The sequence below is a fragment of the Pan troglodytes genome, chromosome 20 (genome assembly GCF_028858775.2).
Source record: "Pan troglodytes isolate AG18354 chromosome 20, NHGRI_mPanTro3-v2.0_pri, whole genome shotgun sequence".
Taxonomy (NCBI): domain Eukaryota; kingdom Metazoa; phylum Chordata; class Mammalia; order Primates; family Hominidae; genus Pan; species Pan troglodytes.
This window is the reverse complement of record NC_072418.2, coordinates 60,437,497-60,461,059: the sequence shown is the minus strand read 5'-3', so window position 1 is coordinate 60,461,059 and position 23,563 is coordinate 60,437,497. Positions and strand designations below refer to the sequence as shown.

The following is a 23,563-nucleotide window of genomic DNA, read 5'->3' as shown; positions in this document are numbered from 1 at the left end:
ACAAATCACACAGCTAGTAATGAATTTGTATGCAAAATATATAATATATCTAATTTCTTAGATAATAGGCCGTGTCCAGCCTAAAATTTTTTAACCAAATACTAATCATTTTTATTTATCTTGTAACATAAACCATTAAGTTATATGAATAAGCAAAGTCTCAGTTATGGTTACAAATCTCTCACTCCGCCAGGTGCGGTGGCTCATGTCTGTAATCCCAACACTTTGGGGGGCCGAGGTGGGTGGATCACCTGAGGTCAGGAGTTCAAGACCAGCCTCGCCAACATAGTGAAAGCCTGTCTCTACTGAAAATACAAAAAATTAGCCTGTCATGGTGGCAGGAGCCTATAATCCCGGCTACTTGGGAGGCTGAGGCAGGAGAATTGCCTGAACCGGTGAGGTGGAGGTTGCAGTGAGCCGAGATAGGGCCATTGCGCTCCAACCTGGGCAACAAGAGCAAAACTCCTTCTCAAAAAAAAAAAAAAGAAAAAAGAAATCTCTTGCTCCATTAAAATGTTTTGTGGTACTGTAAGAAAGTGCAAAATCATTTTTACCATATCTATCGTTGTGAAAATATAATTCTGACGAAATATGATTTTAAAACATGTAAATATGGTACTCACGAATTTTTTTCAGTGTTGGAGTCTCCTCCTGACTGGGTTGTTTACATTCTCTCTACTGTTTTTTCTATATAAATGCAAATAAATAGAAGAAATTTTTTTTTTTTTTGGAGACGGAGTCTCTCTCTCTTGCCCACGCTGGAGTGCAGTGGCATGATCTCGGCTCACTGCAAGTTCCGCCTCCCGGGTTCACGCCATTCTCCTGCCTCAGCCTCCCGAGTAGCTGGGACTACAGGCGCCCATCACCACGCCCAGCTAATTTTTTGTATTTTTAGTAGAGACGGGGTTTCACCGTGTTAGCCAGGATGGTCTCGATCTCCTGACCTCGTGATCCGCCCGCCTCGCCCTCCCAAAGTGCGGGGATTACAGGCGTGAGCCACCGCACCCGGCCAGAAGAAAGATTCTTTAGAAATATATAAAACTCCTTTTCCTCATTAATCTTTTACTTCACCAGTTTAGCTCTCATTGATGATTTTCTATCTCCATCTATTTTAACTGACATTTTACTATAAAGTATAACTTTTTCTTTCCTACTTCATTCAGTCATTCATTTATGTCTGTGGACTCATGGATTTTTTTTTTCTCTTTAAACAGATTTAATGAAGTGTAATTTACACACAATAAAATTTGCCAGTTTAAAATGTACAGTTCAATGAATACTGGTCAATATATACAGTTGACCCTTGAACAATGTGGGGATTAGGGATCCTAATTTAAAGATTCTTATGACTCCATCATCTTTAGGCCGAATTAGAGGGTGTTTAGGATCAAGTAGACCACTTCCACAACTTTGGTGTTGATCTCTTGGGGTTCTGGCTGGCCAGGGGCATTGTACAATGTCAAAAGAACTTTAAAGGCAATTACTTTCTGTCAAGGCACTTCCTGACTTCAGGAACAAAGCATTAATGGGAACAACCCAGAAAAAATGGTTCTCATTGTCCAGGCCTTCTTGTTGTTCAACCAAAAGACTGACAGCTTGTGCAAGGGTTTGGGGTTAGCAGTTTTATAGGTAAGGGCAGTCCTTATCATAAAACCAACTACATTTGAACAAAACACTGGAGTTAGCCTATCCCTTTCTGTTTTAAATCTTGGTATGTTCTTCTCTTACTTACTAATAAATGTCCTTTGTGGCAGTTTTTCCCAAAACAGGGCACTTTATTTGCATTAAAAGCCTGTTCAGGCCGGGTGCAGTGGCTCATGCCTGTAATCCCAGCACTTTGAGAGGCTGAGGTGGGTGGATCACCTGAGGTCAGGAGTTCAAGACCACCCTGGCCAAGATGGCCATCTCTACTAAAAAAACCAAAAAAATTAGCTGGGCATGGTGGCGGGTGCCTGTAATCCCAGCTACTTTGGGAGGCTGAGGCAGGAGAATCGCTTGAACCTGGGAGGTGGAGATTGCAGTGAGCTGAGATCGTGCCATTGCACTCCAGCCTGGGCAACAAGAGCAAAACTCTGTCTCAAAAACAAAACAAAACAAAAAACAAATCTGTTCAGGTTGATATAATTTCTTGTCAGTGGTTCTCTTAATGGCACCTGGGACATTGTTGGCTGCCTCGTAGTCAGCAGAAGTTGCTTCTCCTATTATCTTGACATTTTCAAAGCCAAACATCTTTCTAAAATTATCAGACTTTCCCTTGCTGCCATTAAATTCTCCAGCTTTAGATCCTTCACCTTCCTAATGCTTTGAGTTGTCATATAATGACTGTTTCTCAAATCGTATTTGAGTCTCTCTGTATGCCTTACCCATGGCAATTCTGCACCCACATGAAAGCTGCATTTTTAAATGAGATAAAAGATATATTTTGCAGAAAATGCAAGATTTTTGTGCCTGCTGGCATAGCTGCAGCAATGTCTTTATTTCCTTTTTTGTTTGTTTTTAACAATGATCCTCATACTGGATTAATTTATCTTGAAATGGTGGGCAACTACAGCTGCAAACCTCAATCTATAGTACATATCAAGCAGTTCAGCTGTTTCTTATAATGTCATGACTTTTCCCTGCTTCTTGGGAGCACTTCCAGCATCACTACTGGCACTTCATATAGGCCATATAGCGTTACTTAAAGTTTACAATATCGCACTAAACACTATGAATAATATATTAGAACCTTGAGAGATCACTTTTTACTGCAATATGTGATTTACTGGAGAGATGAACTGCTCATGTGGAGATGATTAACATCATGGGCTTCTTTAAGTGAATACTCACAACACTGTGAACAACAGGAGATGTCTACAAAATTATTACGGTACTGTAGTATGTCCTGTAGTTAATTTTATCAGCCCAGCATGATGGCTTATGCCTGTAATCCCAGCACTTTGGGAGCTCAAGGTGGGAGGATTGCTTGAGGCCAGGAGTTTGAGAGTAGCCTGGGCAACATAGCGAGACCCCTGCCTCTACAGAAAATTGTTGAGACAGGGTCTTACTCTGTTACCCAGGCTGGAGTGCAGTGGCACAATCACAGCTCACTGCAGCCTCAACCTCCTGGGCTCAGGTGATACTCCTACTTCAGCTCCCCGAGTAGCTGGAACCACAAGTGTGTGGCACCATACCCAGCCAATTTGTCTTTGTTTTTTTGTAGAGATGGGGTCTTACTATATTTCCCAGGCTGGTCTCAAACTTCTGGGACCTGCCAACCATCCCAAAATGCTGGGATTACAGGTGTGAGCCACCATGCCCAGCCTGTACAGAAAACATTTTAAAATTAGCCAGTGTGGTGGCATGTGCTTGTGGTCTCAGCTGCTGGGGAGGCCGACGCAGAAGGATCACTTGAGCCCAGGAGTTTGAGTATGCAGCAATCTATGATCATATCACTGCCCTCCAGCCTGGGCGACAGAGGGAGACTCTGTCTATTAAAACACACACATACACACATGCACGATTATGACTTAATACTACATCTTTGGCTGGGTGTGGTGGCTCCCAGCACTTTGGGAGGCCGAGGTGGGCAGATCATGAGGTCAAGAGATCAAGACCATCCTGGCCTATGGCTGTCGGTTTGGGACTGAACAAAAGAGAACAAATGCAGAAATGAAGACAAAGACAAAAAGATCTGTTTTAAAGAAGGAGACAGGCGGCTCCTTTCTTCTAGGGAACAAGGGCCCTGAGCTTCTACAGCCCTTCGTATTTATTAGGTAGAATCAACAGGGAGGAAGAGGTAGTGGTTGGTCAGCTGCTTGATTTATCACGGGCTCACATAATTGCTTTCTTTATACCACAGCCTCCAGATGTTCCTATAGATAACCACAAGGAACACTGCACGTGGGGTATGACTGCCCTCAGCATTCCTTCTGGTGGCAGATGCAGTTGTCAGCTTGCCAGCATCCTGCATTCATGAGAACAGTTTGCTGTTTGCTCACAGAGCCTCCAGTGGTATACTGAGTTGGTCACGACCCTCATTCTTTCGGCCTCCAACCTCCCCCCTTTTCTGTTTTTGTATTAATTGAATAAAGGTAATTGCAGGCTGTGCAGCTCTCAATTGCCGGTTGGTGGTCCAGCTGATTTTACAGACTATGAACAAAAAACAGAAACATAATAACATTATTCCGATAATCACAAAAAAGACATTGAGGTGCTGTTTGAAGTAGGTCCAAGGGTTAAGGCTCCCTAAACCTTGCTGGAATTCTGCCCAAGCTTTTAAAGAGGGCTGAAGCACTTGAGTCTGCTTATTCAAGTTAAGGATTTTACTTTGTGAATCATTAATATCAAAAGTAACATTGAATGTAAAACTCCCTGTAAATGGGCCTTTACAAAGTTCCTCGGATATTCACTTTGATTATATTCCAAATTAGTTACACAAATATGAATAGGGTTAAAATGACAATGCAATTGCTGCTGCAACTTCAGGCTTTGTATTTGTTCTCCTAGCCACAGAACAGTAGTCTTTAACATTGCCACTTCTGTTTGTATCTTGGTGTTAATTTTATTTTGAAGCATCCATTCCTGGTCGGCTGTGCACATCCAATTTTTCACACATTGAGCTGTTTGAATGGAGCTGTGCAGTGCTACTGAGGACAACACAGCAGAGGTTATTAGTGTGACTAGGGAAATTATAGCAAAAATTATCATGCCTAAAGCTCTACGAGCACGATGAGTAAGCTGAATAAGAAGGAGTTTTACAAAATGTAAAGCGGGGGTGGCCTCCCAAGGCTCGGACAGATTTACAGGAATCTATAATCCGGGAATGTGACCTAGAATTATTAGGGTGGATATGCTGTGTGTTTGTATTGTGCTATGATTAAGGCAATGATACAGTTGACAGGCATCACAAATCGATTGGGCATTGTTTACCCGGAGTTGGTCCTTTTTTGCTGCTAGAAAAACATATGGATTAAAAATACAAATTGTAAACTGTGTGGTAGTATTTTCTACAAAGGTAACATTAAAACTGCATTGAGCATTATTACTATTATTGGATAGTGTCCCAACCCAAATGCTGCCATTCATAAATGGGAGTGCTGTCTTCCATATTGACTCCTGAATTGGACCTCTCTTTCCTTGATAATGCCATTGAGGCAAAGGTGGGATAAAGCCCATTCTGTGCCAAGCAAGTTGTGTAGCAGATTGGGATGTAGCGAAGAGATGTTCAAGTTTCGCCACCAGTGCCAGCAAAATTTATGCCATGAGGTCTGATTCTCACTTCTCCCATCTAAATGACCATGGGGACCCCAGTCGATAATGTCTCCCATTAACATGGACTGTTGTCTAGCTAAGGGGCCAAGACACTGAGTCCAAGGACAGGGGTGAGAATTATCAAAGGGAGCCCATTCTGTACAATCAATACAATTTGGGTGATGGGGCCAGGAGTGATTAATAACTACACCAGTAATATTAATAGAGCTAAGGCCTAATAGGTACATAATTTTTCCATGGTAACTCAAGCATGCTTGGGACTGAATTGCAAGGCAACTGCGGTTGAGTGATGCATCCTGGGTGACACATAAAGAAGTCCCTCCAATGGTGCAGTATAATTGATACCATTGTTCTGAGAATCTAATCACTCTCTGTCAGGGGGAGTTAGGGGTCCTGGTGTCCACGCTCCCTGATCATGATATATCTCAGGAGGAGTGTCGCTCCTGAGTACCGGTGGTACTACTGGTGGGTTAGGAATATATGCCCAATAAGTTTTTGCCTCTGCACAGGGAAAACATACCGCACAGGATATTACAGCTAGCATGGCCATAAACATGGAGTCAGGGGTTTTGCTCCAGCAGTTTCTCAGCTTCCTGTGTGGTTTTCTTGAGCTGTCCCCATGTTATGGGGGTTGATGTCAGTGTGACTCCAGTCGTCCTTGTTCTGTCTTTGCATTCAGATTCAACTGGCTCATGGCTCGTACTGGAGGAGCTGGGCCCACAGTTGAGATCCATGGATTTCTCCAGTCTCCTGTTCCATTGTCGGACACACCTTGAGGGCACCCACACGGATTGTCCATCTCCTGTAAAAACACAAGCAAACCCTCGTCCCCATATCAGTAAGTCTACCGGGCCTTTCCATTGTCCTTCTTCTGGGGATTTCTGTAATACCTTTGGGTAAACTTTCCTTTTTCCCTCTAACATTTGCCAATGTCATTCTGCCAGAGTCTTAATATCCATACCAGGAGTCAAAAAATTTAAAGTAAATAAGGCTAAATGTAATTTTGTTTGAGGTGGTAGCTGGTCTCCTAGTCCCCATTTTTGTTTTTTCAACATGCATTGTAATGTTTGATGTGCCCACTCTATGATTCCTTGTCCTTGAGGATTGTAAGGAATTTCTGTTTTATGAGTGATTGCCCATAACTGTAAAAAATTTTGAAAAGCATGACTAACATAAGCAGGTCCATTGTCAGTTTTTCATTGTGTAGGGACCCCCATGTGGGCAAAAGATGACAGACAATGTCATCAGACATGACCAGCTGTTTCCCCAGTTTGGCACGTGACATGTAGCATATGGGAGTAAGTGTCTGTAGTCACATGAACATAGCTGAGTTTGCCAAAGGCTGCTATATGTGTAACATCCATCTGCCAGATTTCATATGGAGCCAAGCCTAGTGGGTTACATCCTTCCACGGGTGCAATGCCAGGGACAGGCTGGCAAGTGGGGTAGGCTTGCGCAATAGCTCAAGCCTGGCTGCGAGGCAGATGAAACATACAAGTAAGGGCAGAGGTGTTTTGATGCGGGAATGCATGAGAAGATTGGGCTTGTTGAAATACAGAACCGATTAGTTTATCTGCTTTATTGTTACCTAGAGATAGTGGTCCAGGAAGTTGTGTGTGACAGTGAATATGAGAAATATGAAAAGGAGCAGCATGAGAGTGAACAGTTTGTTGAAGTCTTAGAAACAAATTATATAGCTCTGGTTCTAGGGTGCTTTCAATAGTGGCAGTCTCAATGTGACTGGCTACATTTACAATATAGGCTGAATCACAGACAATGTTAATAGGAGACAAAGCGGTGAGCTGTAAAACTTGAATAACTGCCACTAATTCTGAGCATTGAGCTGAAACTCCAGAGGTCTTTATTGTTTCAGTATGCTTAGGTCCATAAATAGCTGCACAGCCTTTAGAAGAGTCATCAGTAAAATAGGTCTGTCTGCCTGGAATAGGCTTGTGATGAGTGATTACAGGAAGGGTAAAAGGGTGAACTTCATAAAATTGCAAAATTTTGTCTGATGGATAATGGTTATCTATTATTCCTACAAAATCTGTGAGAGTGATTTGCCATGCAGTCCACATTTCCCATGCTGTGGCCTGTTGTTGGGAATCCAAGGGAACAATAATTTTGTCTGGATCACATCCCATAAACATTTTTGATCTATGCCTACCTATTGTTATAAGTTGAGTAATTAAAGAAAGATAAATTTGCAAAGATTTCACTGTCTGATTGGATAAAAAAGCCATTCTAATACTATTACAGATTTGTGTATGAATTGGCCTAAAAGTCCTGTTGGAGAATGAGGGGTAGGAAGAATAAACAGAAGCAAAGGCTTTTGTGGCTGTAACCGGGTGGCATGTTGTTGCTGAAGCATCTGTTCTACAAGCTATAATTCAGCTTCTGCCTCCTTAGTAAGTTGCCGAGGAGAGTCTAATGAAGAATCTCCTTGGAGGGTCTGATAAAGGTGTTTGAGTTAATAAGTAGCAATACCTAGCATTGGGTGCAGCCAATTAATGTCCCCTGATAATTGTTGGAAATCATTCAAAGTTTGTAATCTGTCCCTACAGATGACTACTTTCTGAGGCTGAACACTTCTTTCAGTAATAATAGTGCCTAAGTACTGGTATGGGGAGGTGGTTTGCACCTTTTCAGGAGCTATTTTGAGATTCCATTTAGTCAAAGCCTGTTTTGTTTCTCTGAATAACTGATGTAAGATTTGATCTGTAGGAGCGGCCAAAAGAATATCATCCATATAATGAATGACATAGCCAGTGGGAAACACATTACAAGGCTACTTTAATGCCTTTCCTACAAAATTCTGATATAATGTAGGACTGTTAAGCACGCCTTGGGGCAAAACTTTCCATTGATAACAAGAGACAGGCTCCCTTTGATTAACAGAAGGCACAGAGAAGGCATATCCAGGCCTATCCTGCTGATGTAATAGTATAGTAAAAAAACAATCTTTAAGATCTATTACTACAAGAGGCCAGTCTCTTGGAAATGCCTGCCAGGGATGGCAGACCTTGCTGTAATGCACCCATTGGTTTAATCTGTGCATTAATAGCTCTCAAATCATGTAGCAGTCCCCATTTTCCTGACTTTTTTGGTATTACAAATACTGGTGAATTCCAGGCGCTGACTCTTCAATACGTCCTGCATCCAATTGCTCTTTTACTAGCTGATGGAGTTGAGTTAGTTTCTCCTGTGAAAGGGGCCATTGATCCACCCATACAGGTTTGTTAGCCACTCTAGTGGCAAAGCAGTGGGTGGAGGAGAAATATCAATGACCCACATCAGAAGTCTGATGACCTAGCCCTTTTCTATCTGTTTGCCCAGTTATTGATATAGGATCAGGGTTTTCCTGTAGGGACTTTCCTAAGCCTTTTCTGCTCTGATATCCCATTTTCTTTAACATTTTAAATCCTGGATTGCCAATAGTTTCATTTGTAAGTCTCATATCCTATGCCGTAAGCAAATCTTCACCCCAGTTTTCCACATCAAGAGTGTCTGTCTGTGGAAACCACGGGTTATGCGTGATAACCTCCTGCAGCAGCTTAGCTAGTGTTTGAGAACTAACCTGAGCACCAGATTGTTTAAGTAAACCTTTAAGTGACTGCATATAATGTTGCTCTTCAGCAGACAAATTCTGCCCTATGTTACCCTGATTCAGAAACTTCCCACTCCCAGTACCTCTTTAGGGCACTGACCTTATATCCACTGCCAGCAGACTTGTCCTGGGGTTTCTCATTCTTCTGGTCAGTTTCACTTTCTCTGCTCCAGCAGACCTTCTTTCTCTGCTCCAGCAGACCTTCTTCACTCACGTCCCTGTTCGGGCACCACTTGTGGCTGTCGGTTCGGGACTGAATGAAGAAGGACAAATGCAGAAATGAAGACAAAAAGATCTGTTTTAAAGAAGGGGTCAGAGGGCTCCTTGCTTCTAGGGAACAAGGGCCCTGAGCTTCTACAGCCCTTTGTATTTATTAGGTAGAATCCACAGGGAGGAAGACGTAACAGTTGGTCAGCTGCTTGATTTATCACAGGCTCACATAATTGCTTTCTTTATACAACAGACTCCAGATGTTCCTGTAGATAACCACAAGGAACACTGCACCTGGGGTGTGACTGCCCTTAGCATTCCATCTGGCTGCAGACACAGTTGTAGGCTTGCCAACATACTGCATTCATGAGACTAGTTTGTTGTTTGCTCATATAGTCTCCAGTGGCATACTGAGTTGGTCATGACCCTAATTCTTTCGACCTCCAACACAGACCAACGTGGTGAAACCCTGTCTCTACTAAAAAATACAAAAATTAGCTCAGCATGGTGGTGGACACATGTAGTTCCAGCTACTCCGGAGACTGAGACAGGAGAATCGCTTGAACTTGGGAGGCAGAGGTTGCGGTGAGCCAAGATCATGCCACTGCACTCCAGCCTGGTGACAGAGAGAGACTCCATCTCAAAAAAAAAAAAAAAAAAAATACTGCATCTTGTGTTTGTTTACATTTCTCTGGAAGCACCAAGTACAGTCTGTGTTTATGTGACTCTTGACTAATTTTAACCTTGTATAATAGATTTATGTATATTTTATGGTAGTAAATGATAAAATAGTACCTACATATATTTTGTATTATGCATTCTTGACATACTTATTTCAATGAATTCTGGTTTTTGGAAATTGTCTCAAATATTCAAAAAACTTTCCAATATATTTATTGAAATAAAATTCACATATAATTGGACCTGTACATTTCAAACCTGTGTTATTTAAGGGTCAGCTGTACTGTCATGAAACCACCAACACAGTCATGATAGAGAAAATTACCATTGCCTGATAACATTTTCCTGTACTCTTTCAGTCAGAACCTTCACCCTCAGACCACAGGCCCAATAACCAGTGATCTGCATTCTTTTACTCTAGTTTTGCAGTTTCTTCATTTCATATAAATGGAATCATACTGTATGTCAACTTTTGTGTCTGGTTTCTTCCACTCAGCTCAGGGCTTTTTTTATCTATGCTGTTTTTGTTTGTATTCATAGTTTATTTTTTATGTTGTTGAATGGTATTTTAAGGATATACCATAATTGATTATTCCTTCTTCTGTTCATGGACATTTTAGTTTTGAGTGTGTGTGTGTGTGTGTGTGTGTGTGTGTGTGAAAAACAGCTTCTAGTGTTTGGCTTTTATAAATAAAACTGCTGAGCATGCAAGTGTAAGTATTTCTAGGACACATGTTTTTGTTCTCTTGGGGATATCCCTATAGGTAAGATTCCTAAGCTATATGGTAAGTTTATGCTACCTTTAAAGCTGCTACACTGTTTTCTGAAGTTGTTTTACTACTTTTGCAACTTTGTTGAAAAGAGATTGACAATAGAGTGTTGTGTGAGTGTATTTCCGGGTTCTCTATTCTCTTCTGTTCATCTCTATGTCTGTCCTTTAGCTAATACTGTACTCTCTCAATTACCGTACATTTATAAGTCTTGAAGTCATAAAGGTTTTCAAATTTATTCTTATTTATAAAATTGTTGGCCGGGCATGGTGGCTCACGCCTGTAATCCCAGCACTTTGGGAGGCTGAGGCGGGCGGATCACGAGGTCAGGAGATCGAGACCATCTTGGCTAACATGGTGAAACCCTGTCTCTACTAAAAAATACAAAAAAGTATCCGGGCGAGGTGGCGGGCGCCTGTAGTCCCAGCTACGCAGGAGGCTGAGGCAGGAGAATGGCATGAATCCCAGGGGGCGGACACAGCAGTGAGCCGAGATCATGCCACTGCATGCTAGCCTGGGTGACAGCGAAACTCCGTCTCAAAAAAAAAAAAAAAATAAATAAAATAAAATAAAATAAATAAAATTGTTTTGGCAATTAGTCCAGGCCCTTTGTATTTCCATGTAACTTTTTAGAATACATTTGTAAATTTTTATTTAAAAGATTAGGTTTTTATTGGGATCGTCTCAACCTATAGAACAGTTAAAGGAAAACTGACAACTTAAAAATATTAAATCTCAGATTCAGGAACTTCTTGTGTCATTTATTTATGCCTTCCTTAATGTCTCTCAGGAATGTTTTATTTTTATAATTCTTGAACATATTTTGTTAAATTTATTTCTAAATATTTCATATTTTTATGCTATTGTGAAGTACATTTTTTCAGTTGCCAAGCATGTATTTGCCAGCTATATACCAACTTAGAATAGTGATATATACTTTGTATACACTGGACTTTTTATCTTAGGACCTTGCTAAACTCAATTATTAGATCTAGTAGCTTTTTAGTAGACAATTTAGAATTTTCAATATTATCATGTTATATGTAAATAAAGAGTTTGGGTTCTGCCTTTACAATCTTAAGACTTTTTGTTTTTAATGAGAAGTGATGAATGTTGACATATTTATGTTATTCCTAATGTTGGGGAAAATCAACTTATCAAATATTTGATCACATATATATCAAATGTGCTGTTAGCTGTTTGCTTTTCATAGATGTGCTGTATCAGGTGGAAGAAATCACCATCTTGTTCTAGTTTGCTGTGTGTATCATAACCGAGTTTTGAATTTTGTAAAATGCTTTTATTACATTTTGAGATTTTCATTTTAGTCTGCTAATACAGATTAACAAAGAGTTTGAATTGTTGAATCTAACTTCTATTCTTGATAAACCTCACTAGGTTATGATTTATTATTGTTTCTATATGGCTGGATTCAATTTGCTAAATGTCTTTTTGTTTTGTTTTAGCATGAGTGCAAGTTTATTTAAAAAGGCTTTACAACAGGAAAGAAAGGGAAGTATACTTGGAAGAGACCCAGTGGGGTGATTTGAAGGACAAGTGCCTCAATTTGCTAAAATTTTATTAAGGCTCTGTCTATATTCATGTGGTTATTGGTCTATAGTTTTATGTCATTGCCTCTTTGCTGTCCTGTTAATGATAACTTTCATATAGTTCAGAAGTGTTTGAACTTTTCTCTTTTTGGAAGAGTTTGTATATAATTGGTATTACTTCTTCCTTTAATATTTCATAAAAGTTCTTACATGTTTTAGGAATGACCCTCAGCTGATGCCATCAAGAAAAAGGAATCTCAGTCCTACAACCACAAAGAACTTAAATATGCTAACAACTCAAAATAAGCAAGAAACAGATTCTCCATGAGACTCTAGAAAGGAACACAATCATGCCAACACTTTGATTTTCACCCAGTGATACCTGTGTTATACTTATGACCTAAAGAACTGTAAGATAATATATTTGTGTTGTTTAAACCGTAAGTTTGTGGTGATTTGTCAGGATAGCAATAGAAAGCTAATACATCAACATTATTCTGTGAGCATCTCTTTACTTTCCAATGCAATATTTCCTAGACTCATGTTGTACCTTTTCTGCCACAACCAGAAAACAGCCTCTTCTCTAAGGAGTTCTGCTTCCTTTTATTAAAAAAGTATATAAGCCAATAACTGGGCATTAAATATGCTCAAAGCTACTGGAATGCCACTGCTTGCTAGGATATCTCACAAAAGATAGGGAATATGTACACATTATCTATATACAACGAATTCTTTATCTGTAGTTAAACCTACAAATATTTCAGAAGTTGGATATTTAAAAAGATTCCTAAGACTACAGTAGCATACTCACATAAGGCTTTTATTTATAGGCAAAGATATGGTATAGTAAGAGAATAGAACACCAAATGCACAAGGAATAAGATAACAAATGGATAAACTGGGCTTCATAAAAATTAGGACAATCTCCTCTAGGAAAGATACTGTTAAGAACTGAAAACAAGGCCAAGCATGGTGGCTCATGCCTGTAATCCCAGCATTTTGGGAGGCTGAGGAAGGATGATCACTTGAGGCCAGGGGTTAGAGACTAGTCTATGTAACATAGCAAGACCTCAACTCTAATTTTTTAGAAAGAAAACAAAAGCCACAGACCATGAAAAAATACTGCCAACGCTTATATCAAATAAGGAATTTGTCTTCAGAAATGTTAAGAACTTGCAACCAAATATTTAAAAAAACAGGCAAAAAATACCAACTGACATTTGACTAACGAAGATATATGTGTGACGAATAAGCACATTTAAAAATGCTCAAAACTGAGTCATTGGAAAAATACAAATTAAGAACTACAATGAAATACTACTGCACACTTAGTAAAATGGTTAAAATGAATGGCCTATGACTTCCATACATGTAAACTGTCAGTAATATGAAGAAATGGAAAATCTAATATATTCCAGGAGGAAATATGAAATGCTAACCATTTAGAACACAATTTGGCAAGTTCTTAAAATTTCAAACATTTGGATCAACTTACAGAATATCTGAGTGAGGAGATTTGCCGACCTGTTACGCAGCCAAACTGGTGAAAATTATAAAAACACAATTCAGTCTCTGGAAGCGGACATAAGGGTTTATGGCAAGTAAATATTTATTAAAGAAGATCTAACATTCATAAGAACAGCAAAAGAGAGTAACATCTGAATCAAGACCACTCCTTTCCTCCCCCAACTCCAAACTCAGTGAGATTAAAACTCCATTCGACTGGTGCAGCCAATACAGGGCTCCCTCTCTCTGGAGCTCCAAGACAGAGGGCTATTTTCTCAGGAGGAACAATCTATCAGGAATTCTCATCCTGCCTCCAGTGTGCATATTTAGATGAATGACGTTCAATTGCCAGCTCCCTCATAAAGATCACCCTCAAGAGTTTCTGGGTTGTTTTTTTTTTTTTTTTTTTTTTGAGACGAAGTCTCACTCTATCACCCAGGCTGGAGTGCAGTGGCGTGATCTCAGCTCAATGCAACCTCCGCCTCCCGGGTTCAAGCAAATCTCCTGCCTCAGCCTCCCAAGTAGCTGGGACTAGTTGCCTGCCACCACGCCAGGCTAATTTTTTTTTTTTTTTTTAGACAGAGTCTCACTCTGTCACCCAGTCTGGAGTGCAGTGGCGTGATCTCAGCTCGCCGCAAACTCTGCCTCCTAGGTTCATGCCATTCTTCTGCCTCAGCCTCCTGAGTAGCTGGGACTACAGGCGCCCACCACCATGCCCAGTAAATTTTTGTATTTTTAGTAGAGATGTGGTTTCATCGTGTTAACCAGGATGGTTTCGATGTCCTGACCTTGTGATCCGCCCGCTTCAGCCTCCCAAAGTGGTGAGAATAACAGGTGTCAGCCACCACGCCTGGCTGTTTCTGCTTTAAGTCAGGTCATATTGATTCAGCAACAGTCTAAGGCCTTTCTCCAGTCTAAACTTTCTGGTGTTGAATACGGTTAGGCCTTTGGCTGAGGCCTTTTACCATACTCACTACATTGTCCACTCTGCGAACTGTCCAGTGTTGAATGAGTTTGGAGGTGTAGCTAATGGATTTCCATTAGTAACCTTCAAGACTTTTTTACACTGTGAACTTTCTGGTGTTGAATGAGGTTGAAACACCAGCTAAAGGATTTCTCACAATCATTGTATTTCTCCAGTGTGAATCCTTCGATGTTTAACAAGACTGGAGCTGTGGCGAAAAAATTTCCCACATTCCCTGCACTCATAAGGCTTTGCTCCAGTGTGAACCCTCTGATGTTTAACAAGGCTGGAATTCTCACTAAAGAATCTCCCACATTCATTGCACTTAAAAGGCTTTTCTCCAGTGTGAACTTTTCGATGTTGCATGAGGCTTGAGCTTTGGCTAAAAAATTTCCCACATTCACTGCACTCATAAGGCCTTTCTCCAGTGTGAACACGCCAATGATTGATAAGGCTGGACTTGTGGCTATAGAATTTTCCACATTCACTGCACTTATAAGGTCTTTCTCCAGTGTGAACTCTCTGATGTTTCATGAGGCTGGAGTTGAAACTAAACAATTTTCCACATTCACAGCACTCATAAGGCCTTACTCCAGTGTGGATTCTGTGATGCTGAACAAGTGTGGAATTATGCCTGAAAGCTTTTCCACATTCACTGCATGTAAAAGGCTTTTCTCCAGTGTGAACTCTCTGGTGTTGAATGAGGTCAGCATTACGGCTAAAGGATTTTCCACAGTCACTACACCCATAAGGCCTTTCTCCAGTGTGAACTATTTGGTGTATAAAAAGGTTGGACTTATGGCTAAATAACTTCCCACATTCACTGCATTCATAAGGCTTTTCCCCAGTGTGCAGTCTCTGGTGCTGAACAAGTAAATATTTCTGACCAAAGGCTTTCCCACATTCACTGCATTTGTAATGCCTTTTTCCAGCATGAAAGGCCTCCCTACTTTTGGAGCTCCTATGTGACTTCTCTCCCGTGTGAGTCACCTGGTGCTTGAGAACACCTGAGCTGGTCAGGAGGGCCTTCCCAACCTCCCTGCTTTGCAAGGACTTCTCTGATAGGTGGACTCTGCAACTCCTCAAAACTGGGACCCCGCCCTCTTGTCTTTTTAAGGGTTTCTCTCCACAGTGCTGCTTCTGGTGTTGCTGAACGTTTGAACTGGGCACTTCTACAGAAGCACTCTGCTCAGGAGCCTCCTCAGCCTCGGCTCCTTGCCAACTACCTGAAAGAAGAGAAATGTTGATGAAGTAAATGTAGTCTTTGGTGTGAGAAGGCAGCACTCTCACACATGTGTCTGACACACCTGGTAATTAGTGTGTGGGACTGCTTGCAGAATGAGGGGGCTAGCGCTTGGTGGGGAAGGGCCTGCTGTGCAGTGCTGAACCTGGCTAGCTCACAGATTTGGGGAGGCCTCATGAGCACCAAGGATGCAAGGATGTGGCGTAGCACAAGGAGGAGAGGCAGAGTCCCCAACACAATCCTCTGCAAATGGCTTTCCACAGGGTTTTGGCTGCTGGAGACACAGGAACACAGCACAGAAGGTTATATCCAGGTCCAGAAAAAAACAACTGCAGGATGGGCGCGGTGGCTCATGCCTGTAATCCCAGCACTTTCGGAGGCCAAGGCGGGCAGATCACGAGGTCAGGAGATCGAGACCATTCAGGCTAACATGGTGAAACCCAGTCTCTACTAAAAATACAAAAAACTAGCCGGGCATGGTGGCAGGCGCCTGTAGTCCTGGCTACTAGGAGGCTGAGGCAGGAGAATGGCATCAACCTGATAGGCGGAGCTTGCAGTGAGCCAAGATCACGCCACTGTCCTCCAGCCTAGGCAACAGAGCAAGACTCTGTCAAAAAAAAAAAAAAAAAAAAAACTGGAATGAAATAGTTGGTGTCCAAGGACTATGCAAGAATAAGCGCCCACCTCACCACACATTCAGTGAAAGCCACTGCTGAAAGGTGCTGCTGAGGATGGGGTGAAACATGGAGGACAGAGAGGTGGGGAATGGCCCTGGGTCAACTATCAGAATAGATATAAATGGGTGACTGAGGAAGAAAAGATAGAAATCAGCGACGACACCTTGCCTTGGTATCAAAATATCTGGGCCCACTAGAAAGACTCCTGGTATGATACAAACCCATCCCCGAGTTCACACCTCCCTGAGCTCCACCCACCAAGTACCTCTCCGTATGGCTGAAGTCACAACTTCCCAAGCAGGCATGAAGGGCTCCTCCCATGACTCCAGCTGGGTTATTTCATGGGTCTTGGAAGATGCAAGTCCTAAGGAAAACGACAGGTGAGTGGCAGCACTGAGCCAGAATGACTTATCTCATCATGGACCACAGGAAAGAAAACAAAATAGTACAGAAAGAACCTTGGAGGAGGGTCTTGCAGGAACAACCCAGTCAAACAGCAATCACATTGGTGACTCAATTGCTGGCACAGACCGACACCCAGGTATGTGGGCTAGTGGAGGCAGGCAGAATGTAGGGGAATAGAACTACCACAGATCTGCACAGTGTCACCAGGCCACAGAGAGGCCACCAGGGATAAGATCCGTCAAGCTGACTGCAAGACTCCTGACCCCCAAACCCTTTCCTGCACAGCTGTGGGGCAGCTCGGGGAGAGAAGGTGGTAGTATACACAGCCCAGGCCTATTACAATAGCTACTTCAGGATACTGGAGAAGGAATGAGTGCCCACAGTTCAGCTTTGGGAAGAACAGACCTCTCCCTAGGAAAAGGAGGAAAAGCCGAGCCCAGCTCAGGATGCTGGAGTGGGGTGTGAGAACCTTACCCAGAGAGGCCAGAAGTGTAAAGTTCTCCAGCATCACATTGCGGTAGAGGAGCCTCTGAGCGTCATCAAGCAATCTCCATTCCTCCTGGGAGAAGTAGACAGCCACATCCTCAAAGGTCACATAGCCCTGCTAAGATGGACAGAGTTGAGTTTATCTGCGGTCTCCTCACTGGGGAATTTAGGCATCCCCCTAAACATCCACCCCTGCTCACCCTCTTCCTTAATCCCCATCTCAGAAGAGAGACCCTGCCCCAGAACCACTGATGCCCACTCTCTCTTCATGTTCCCACTGAGCAAGCAGAGGCAGGTAGGCAGATAAAGTCCATCTCAGCTCTGGGCATGGTATGCAGAGTCCTACTCTTCTCTTGCCAGACAACTCACCTTGGATCCCCCAGATTGTGTTTCCCAAATACAATCAAATTTGTGTCAGTGTTCTCCCTGAAGCACCCAATACAAGGTCCCTGGGGACATCTGTTTACACTCATTAGAATGTGCACATACTCTGTACCACAACCACTGCCCCCTGCACCACCTTATGTGCCTCCCCTAGCGTCATCACATTCTAGTCTACACATGGCATCCAGAGGGCATTCACCAAATGCAATCAGAACTCCATCCCTTCCTAGACCTCCAATGGCACTGACTACCAGGGGCAACCCTCAGCCCCACTTTGAAGGCCTCTCTACTGGGCTCTTTTTGTTGCTTCACCTTCAGCTACTTGGAACTGCACGCATATCTGGACACCTTTGGCACTCTTCCATTTCTGTGTTGAAAAGCTGTTCCTGCCCAATGTCAGCGTTCCTCTGACTCTCATTAGAATCGAAGGCCAGGCCAGGCATGGTGGCTCATGCCTGTAATCCTGCCACTTTTGGAGGCCAAGGCAGGTGGATCACCTGAGATCAGGAGTTCGAGACCAGCCTGAACAACATGGAGAAACCCCGTCTCTACCCGAAATACAAAATTAACCTGGGGGTGGTGGCGCATGCCTGTAATCCCAGCTACTCGGGAGGCTGAGGCAGGAGAACAGCTTGAACCCGGGAGGTGGAGGTTGCCGTGAGCCGAGATCTTGCCATTGCGCTCTAGTCTAGGCAACAAGAGCGAAATTCCATCTTAAAAAAAAAAAAAAAAAGCCCACGTCTCCCAAACCAGGCCCAGCAATTCTCCCAGATGACCTCATTTGATCTTGAGCTAATCCAGCAGCCTGAGAAACTCCCCAGGTCCAGGTAAAAACAAAAGCCTTGTGATCCCACAGTTGGATGAATAAGCAGCAGTGCCTGCCTTCCTGTCATCTTACCTCATTATAGCTTCATCTTCATGTCCATCTCATGTCTATCCCCACAGGAACTTTGGCCACTAGTCAGACCCTCCTTACCCCTACATCCCTTTCCCCATGGCCACCATTCTCCCTCATGTCCTTGTGAAACCCACCACTCCCATCCAGGTATCCAAGCAAGAGACCCAGTTCTTGGCCCCTATACATTCTCCCTTATTACCTAATGGCATTACCAATAGGACCTCAAGATGCTCCCTCCTAAATCTGCTACACTGCTCCATTTGGTCCATACACCAACTGTACCATGTGGGTTTCCAATCTGAACCCTTCACCTGAACTCCAGACTTCTCTGTCCAGGTGCCCACTCAATGAATCCACTCAAGGGTCTCTGGAACATCTCATATCAACATGGCCAAAACCTAACTTAATTATTCCCACTGAAAATTACTCTTACCATTAACCTCTTTCTCCCACCCTACACTTTAGAAAATCTGCTCATATCTACTTAAAAAACACAGACTCTGGCTGGGCGCTGTGGCTCATGTCTGTAATCCCAGCACTTTGGGAGGCCAAAGCGGGCGGATCATGAGGTTAGGAGATCAAGATCATCCTGGCTAACACGGTGAAACCCCGTCTCTACTAAAAATACAAAAAATTATCTGGGCGTGGTGGCAGGCGCCTGTAGTCCCAGCTACTCGGGAGGCTAAGGCAGGAGAATGGCGTGAACCAGGAGGCGGAGCTTGCAGTGAGCCGAGATCATGCCACTGCACTCCAGCCTGGGCGACAGAGCGAGACTCCATCTCAAAAAAACAAAAACAAAACAAAACAAAAAAAACGCAGACTTCAACCACATCTCCTACGTCCACAGCCACCACTCTGGTCCAGCACTCACACAGACTACTGTAGTAGCCTCTTTGCTGGACTCCCAGCCTCCACCTTTAACCCTACAGGTGTTCTCAAAGCAGAAAAAGCTTGTTAAGATTGGGCCGTAATCCCTGTGTAGCCTTCCACATTTCCATCCTTCCTGATATCCAGGAAAAAACAAACAAACAAAAATACAAACAATAGAGGCCCAGCTCCTCAGCCAACCACTTCAGGTCTGCCTTATACCTGCTGATGCTTCCCCCAGTCACAATGGAGATCTAAGGTTGCCTAAGCATTCCCAGCTCAAGCTTACCTCCATGTATTTTCTAATGTTGATCACTATGCCTTCTAAATCTCCTGTCATTGGTTGCCAGAAATGAGAACCTCTCCATATAACATATAATCTGGGCCAGGCGTGATGGCTCATGTCTATAATCCCAGCACTTTGGGAGGCAGAGGTGGGCGGATCACCTGAGGTTGGGAGTTTGAGACCTGCCTGACCAACATGGAGAAACCCCGTCTCTACTAAAGATACAAAATTAGCTGGGCGTGACGGCACGTGCCTGTAATCCCAGCTACTTGGGAAGCTCAGACAGGAGAATCGCTTGAACCTGGGAGGTGGAGGTTGCGGTGAGCCGAGATTGTACCATTGCACTCCAGCCTGAGCAACAAGAGCTAAATTCCGTCTCAAAAATAAATAAATAAATAATAATATGTAGTCTGGACTCAGGACCCTGACTGTATGACCATTTTGCAGGGAACTCAAATGGAAGGGCAGGGAGAATAGCCAGCAAGGAGTCCCAAGACACCATAATTCTGAAGACCATGTAGGTAGGAGTTGAGGAGGGTGAGGGCCTGAGACATCCTCCACTTACCTTCTCATGGTCTATAAGTAACTCTGAAGTCACAAGAACCTATGGAAAATCAAGACCATGAGAACCAGACAGTGATGTTACCAAAGGATCATCCAAGCCCACTCGTCTAGCCTGGAGTCAGGTGTGCCTGACTATCTGCAATCTGGGCTTTGGTTCTTAGTGATGCCTCTTACCTGTTGTGCGCCCTTGGAAAAACGCTCAACTTCCCTGTGCCTTGGTGTTGCCATCTGCAACATGGCAATAATGGTATTCACTCAATAGGACTATTGTTTGTATCAAACTCATTCTTATGTGTCTAGGACTAAATATCAACTCTTACTGTACACATAATTAATGCTTCTGTCAACATTTTCAGTGCAAATAAACTGGTAGGTTTTCAAAATCTGGGTTTCTGCCTGGGTGCAGTGGCTCAAGCCTGTAATCCCAACACTTTGGGAGGCCGAGGTGGGCAGATCATAAGAGCAGAATTCTGTTTCAAAAAAAAAAAAAGAAAGAAAGAAAAAGAAAGACAATGTGGGTTTCCTTTTGGCAATCTGGCTGCCTGCTATATACTCCCCTGAAGACCATCCTGCTGAGAGCCCTCCCTTCTACTGGAGCAGTTGATCATCCCACCTGTGCTGATAGCTAGGGAAACCTAGGCACCAAAGGCGCTGCTCCACCAGCCTGGCTGACCTCTCCTTTTCTCCATATGGACTGGACATGAGGAACTACTAAGCCTGGAGTGGCAAATCTATATACTACCCAACACTGCGGTCTCCATCCAGTCCTGGGTGTTCATACTCTATAACCCTCCATTCCTGCAGGCACCAGACAAAATCACTTCGGACCACGCAACTCCAGGCTGTAGAGGCTGCCCCACCCTACAGGCCCATCTCTCCCTTCCCTCACCTCAGGGACCATCTGAAAGAAAACTTTAAGATTCTCCCTCCTAAATACGAGCCCCAGGCTTTCCAGCTGCTCATGTGGACATGACACCTCCACTCTGGGACATCTCAGGATCACCATGCCCAAAACCTATTCCCTGCACAGCCTTACCCATCTCCATCCTTCCTGATATTCAGGAAAAAACAAACATACAAATAAAAATCCAGAATGGCTCTTCATTCCCTACTTTCTTTCACAGTCACATCTGATGCAACAGGAATTCCCGTCTGTTCAGTTTTTGAAATCCATCCAAGATCTGATCACTTCCCCTCCTCTATGGCCCAGTCCCAGTAGACTCTCCACTAGTCTACTGAATTTACCTACTCACAGGTCTGTCTTCACCCGCCTCACCCCCACCCCAGTCTGTTTTGACTTGAGGGGCCTTTGGCAAACTTTGAGAAACAGATCGTGTCACTCTTCTGTCTCCAGCCCTCCGCGGCCACTGTGGCCCCCTCAGGATGAAAGCGCAGCTGCTCGGGCTGTCGCTCGACACGCGCCTCGTCGCTTCCCAAGCTGCCCACTACAGACACCAGGAGGCCTCAGGTTCGGGACTCGCTGAATGCGCCTCACATCTTTGCGAGCCGGGCCCCTTGCCCTCCATTGCCACCCCATCACACTGCGTGTCAGAAACGGGACGCCGCCCACGAACGCCCCACAGTTCTGCACCCGGGGACCTGAACAGGCAGCCCTCACAGGGCTTTAGGATTCGGGGGAGGCCGGGAGGACGCGGCGCTCACCTGAGCGGGGTCCCTCAGCGCGGCCGCCGCCATCGGAGCCTGTGGCGGTGAGACAACGACCGAGGAAAGGGCCCGGGCCACCCTGGGCGCCGCCACCGAGCCTCAGACCCGCCTCTGAGCGGCGAGAACACAGCGCGCCCCCACCGCGCTTTCCGGAGCTGGTCGCCGCAGCGAACAACCAGCTTCCGGCAGGCTGAGTTCTCTTGAGGGCAGCGAAAGCGACCGCCGAGGGGAGACGCCGGAAGTCCCGCCCATTGCGCGTCGCACTCTCGGGTAGACCTCTTTTCATTGGCCAAGCATCGCGGCTCACGGCGCGGCGCCTTCTGGGCAGTGTAGTTCGCGTGGCTCCAAACTTCGAGGAAGTGGGCATAACTTCGGAGATGGAGATTGGAGACGGTAGATGATGGAGATGGAGATGGAGATGATAGAGATGATGGAGATGGAGATGATGGAGATAGAGATGATGATGGAGATGGAGATGATGGAGATGGAGATGATGATGAAGATGGAGATGATGGAGAAGATGGAGATGGAGATGATGGAGATGATGGAGATGGAGATGATGGAGATGATGGAGATGGAGATGATGGAGTAGGAGATGATGATGGAGATGGAGATGGAGATGATGAAGATGGAGATGATGGAGAAGATGGAGATGGAGATGATGGAGTAGGAGATGGAGATGGAGATGATGGAGATGATGGAGATGGAGATGATGGAGATAGAGATGATGATGGAGATGGAGATGATGGAGATGGAGATGATGGAGATAGAGATGATGATGGAGATGGAGATGATGGAGATAGAGATGATGATGGAGATGGAGATGATGGAGATGGAGATGATGGAGATAGAGATGATGATGGAGATGGAGATGATGGAGATAGAGATGATGATGGAGATGGAGATGATGGAGGTGGAGATGATGGAGATAGAGATGATGATGGAGATGGAGATGATGGAGATGATGATGGAGATGGAGATGATGGAGAAGATGGAGATGGAGATGATGGAGTAGGAGATGGAGGAGAAATGAGTGTTGAGAACTCTCGGACTCATCTGGAGCCTGTTGTAATTGGAGATGGGCCTGGATTTCAGTTTCCTGCAGCTGATACTCCAATCTTTCCTTCTTTTGAAGGACTTGAAGAGGATCTTCAGGGCCACAGTAAAGAGGTTTCACTGGGCAGAGCCACGTATACCTTCCTAAATTTCCTTTGGCAAGGGGACACCCAATATTAATGCCTGATGTATGATAATAAGAAAAGGCTCTGAATTCTGGATGTAGGTGATGAGAGAGTAGGGGAGCCCAAGGATTTACATTCCTCTGTCACCCCATGCTCATTTGTGTTCTTTCCTTCCTCAAGGACCCAACATTGGTGTAAAGGCACAACAACAGGCAGCAAACCCATAAGCCAACTCCCCCTCAATTTCTCCCCTTCATCCATTTCTGCTCCATATTCCTGTCACAGTTACTATGGGACTGAACGAAGGGGAACGAATGCAGAAATGGAAACAAAGGCAAAATAAATCTGTTTTAAAGAAGGGGTCAG

General features: G+C 43.9%; 1 protein-coding gene across 5 annotated transcripts; it reads right to left on the bottom strand.

Annotated features, from left to right (window-relative positions):
• Window positions 1–3,672: 3,672 nt before the first annotated feature.
• On the bottom strand, window positions 3,673–22,266 carry ZNF773 (zinc finger protein 773). Of its 5 annotated transcripts, XR_010153978.1 has the most exons (5): window positions 22,014–22,253; window positions 17,341–17,467; window positions 16,727–16,825; window positions 8,961–9,113; window positions 3,673–6,055 (listed from the first exon to the last, which is right to left on the bottom strand). XR_010153978.1 is itself a non-coding variant. In XM_024351703.3 (4 exons), exons 1-4 carry the CDS (start codon window positions 22,044–22,046, stop codon window positions 14,701–14,703), a joined length of 1,329 nt encoding a protein of 442 aa, XP_024207471.3. In that variant the 5' UTR covers window positions 22,047–22,266; the 3' UTR covers window positions 13,657–14,700. The 5 variants fall into 5 exon arrangements, 4 of the variants coding, with proteins under 4 accessions (XP_024207471.3, XP_063658376.1, XP_063658377.1 ...); XM_024351703.3 differs by lacking the exons at window positions 3,673–6,055; window positions 8,961–9,113 and adding an exon at window positions 13,657–15,767 and having other exon boundaries at window positions 17,341–17,470; window positions 22,014–22,266; XM_063802306.1 differs by lacking the exons at window positions 3,673–6,055; window positions 8,961–9,113 and adding an exon at window positions 13,657–15,767 and having other exon boundaries at window positions 22,014–22,266.
• Window positions 22,267–23,563: the final 1,297 nt, after the last annotated feature.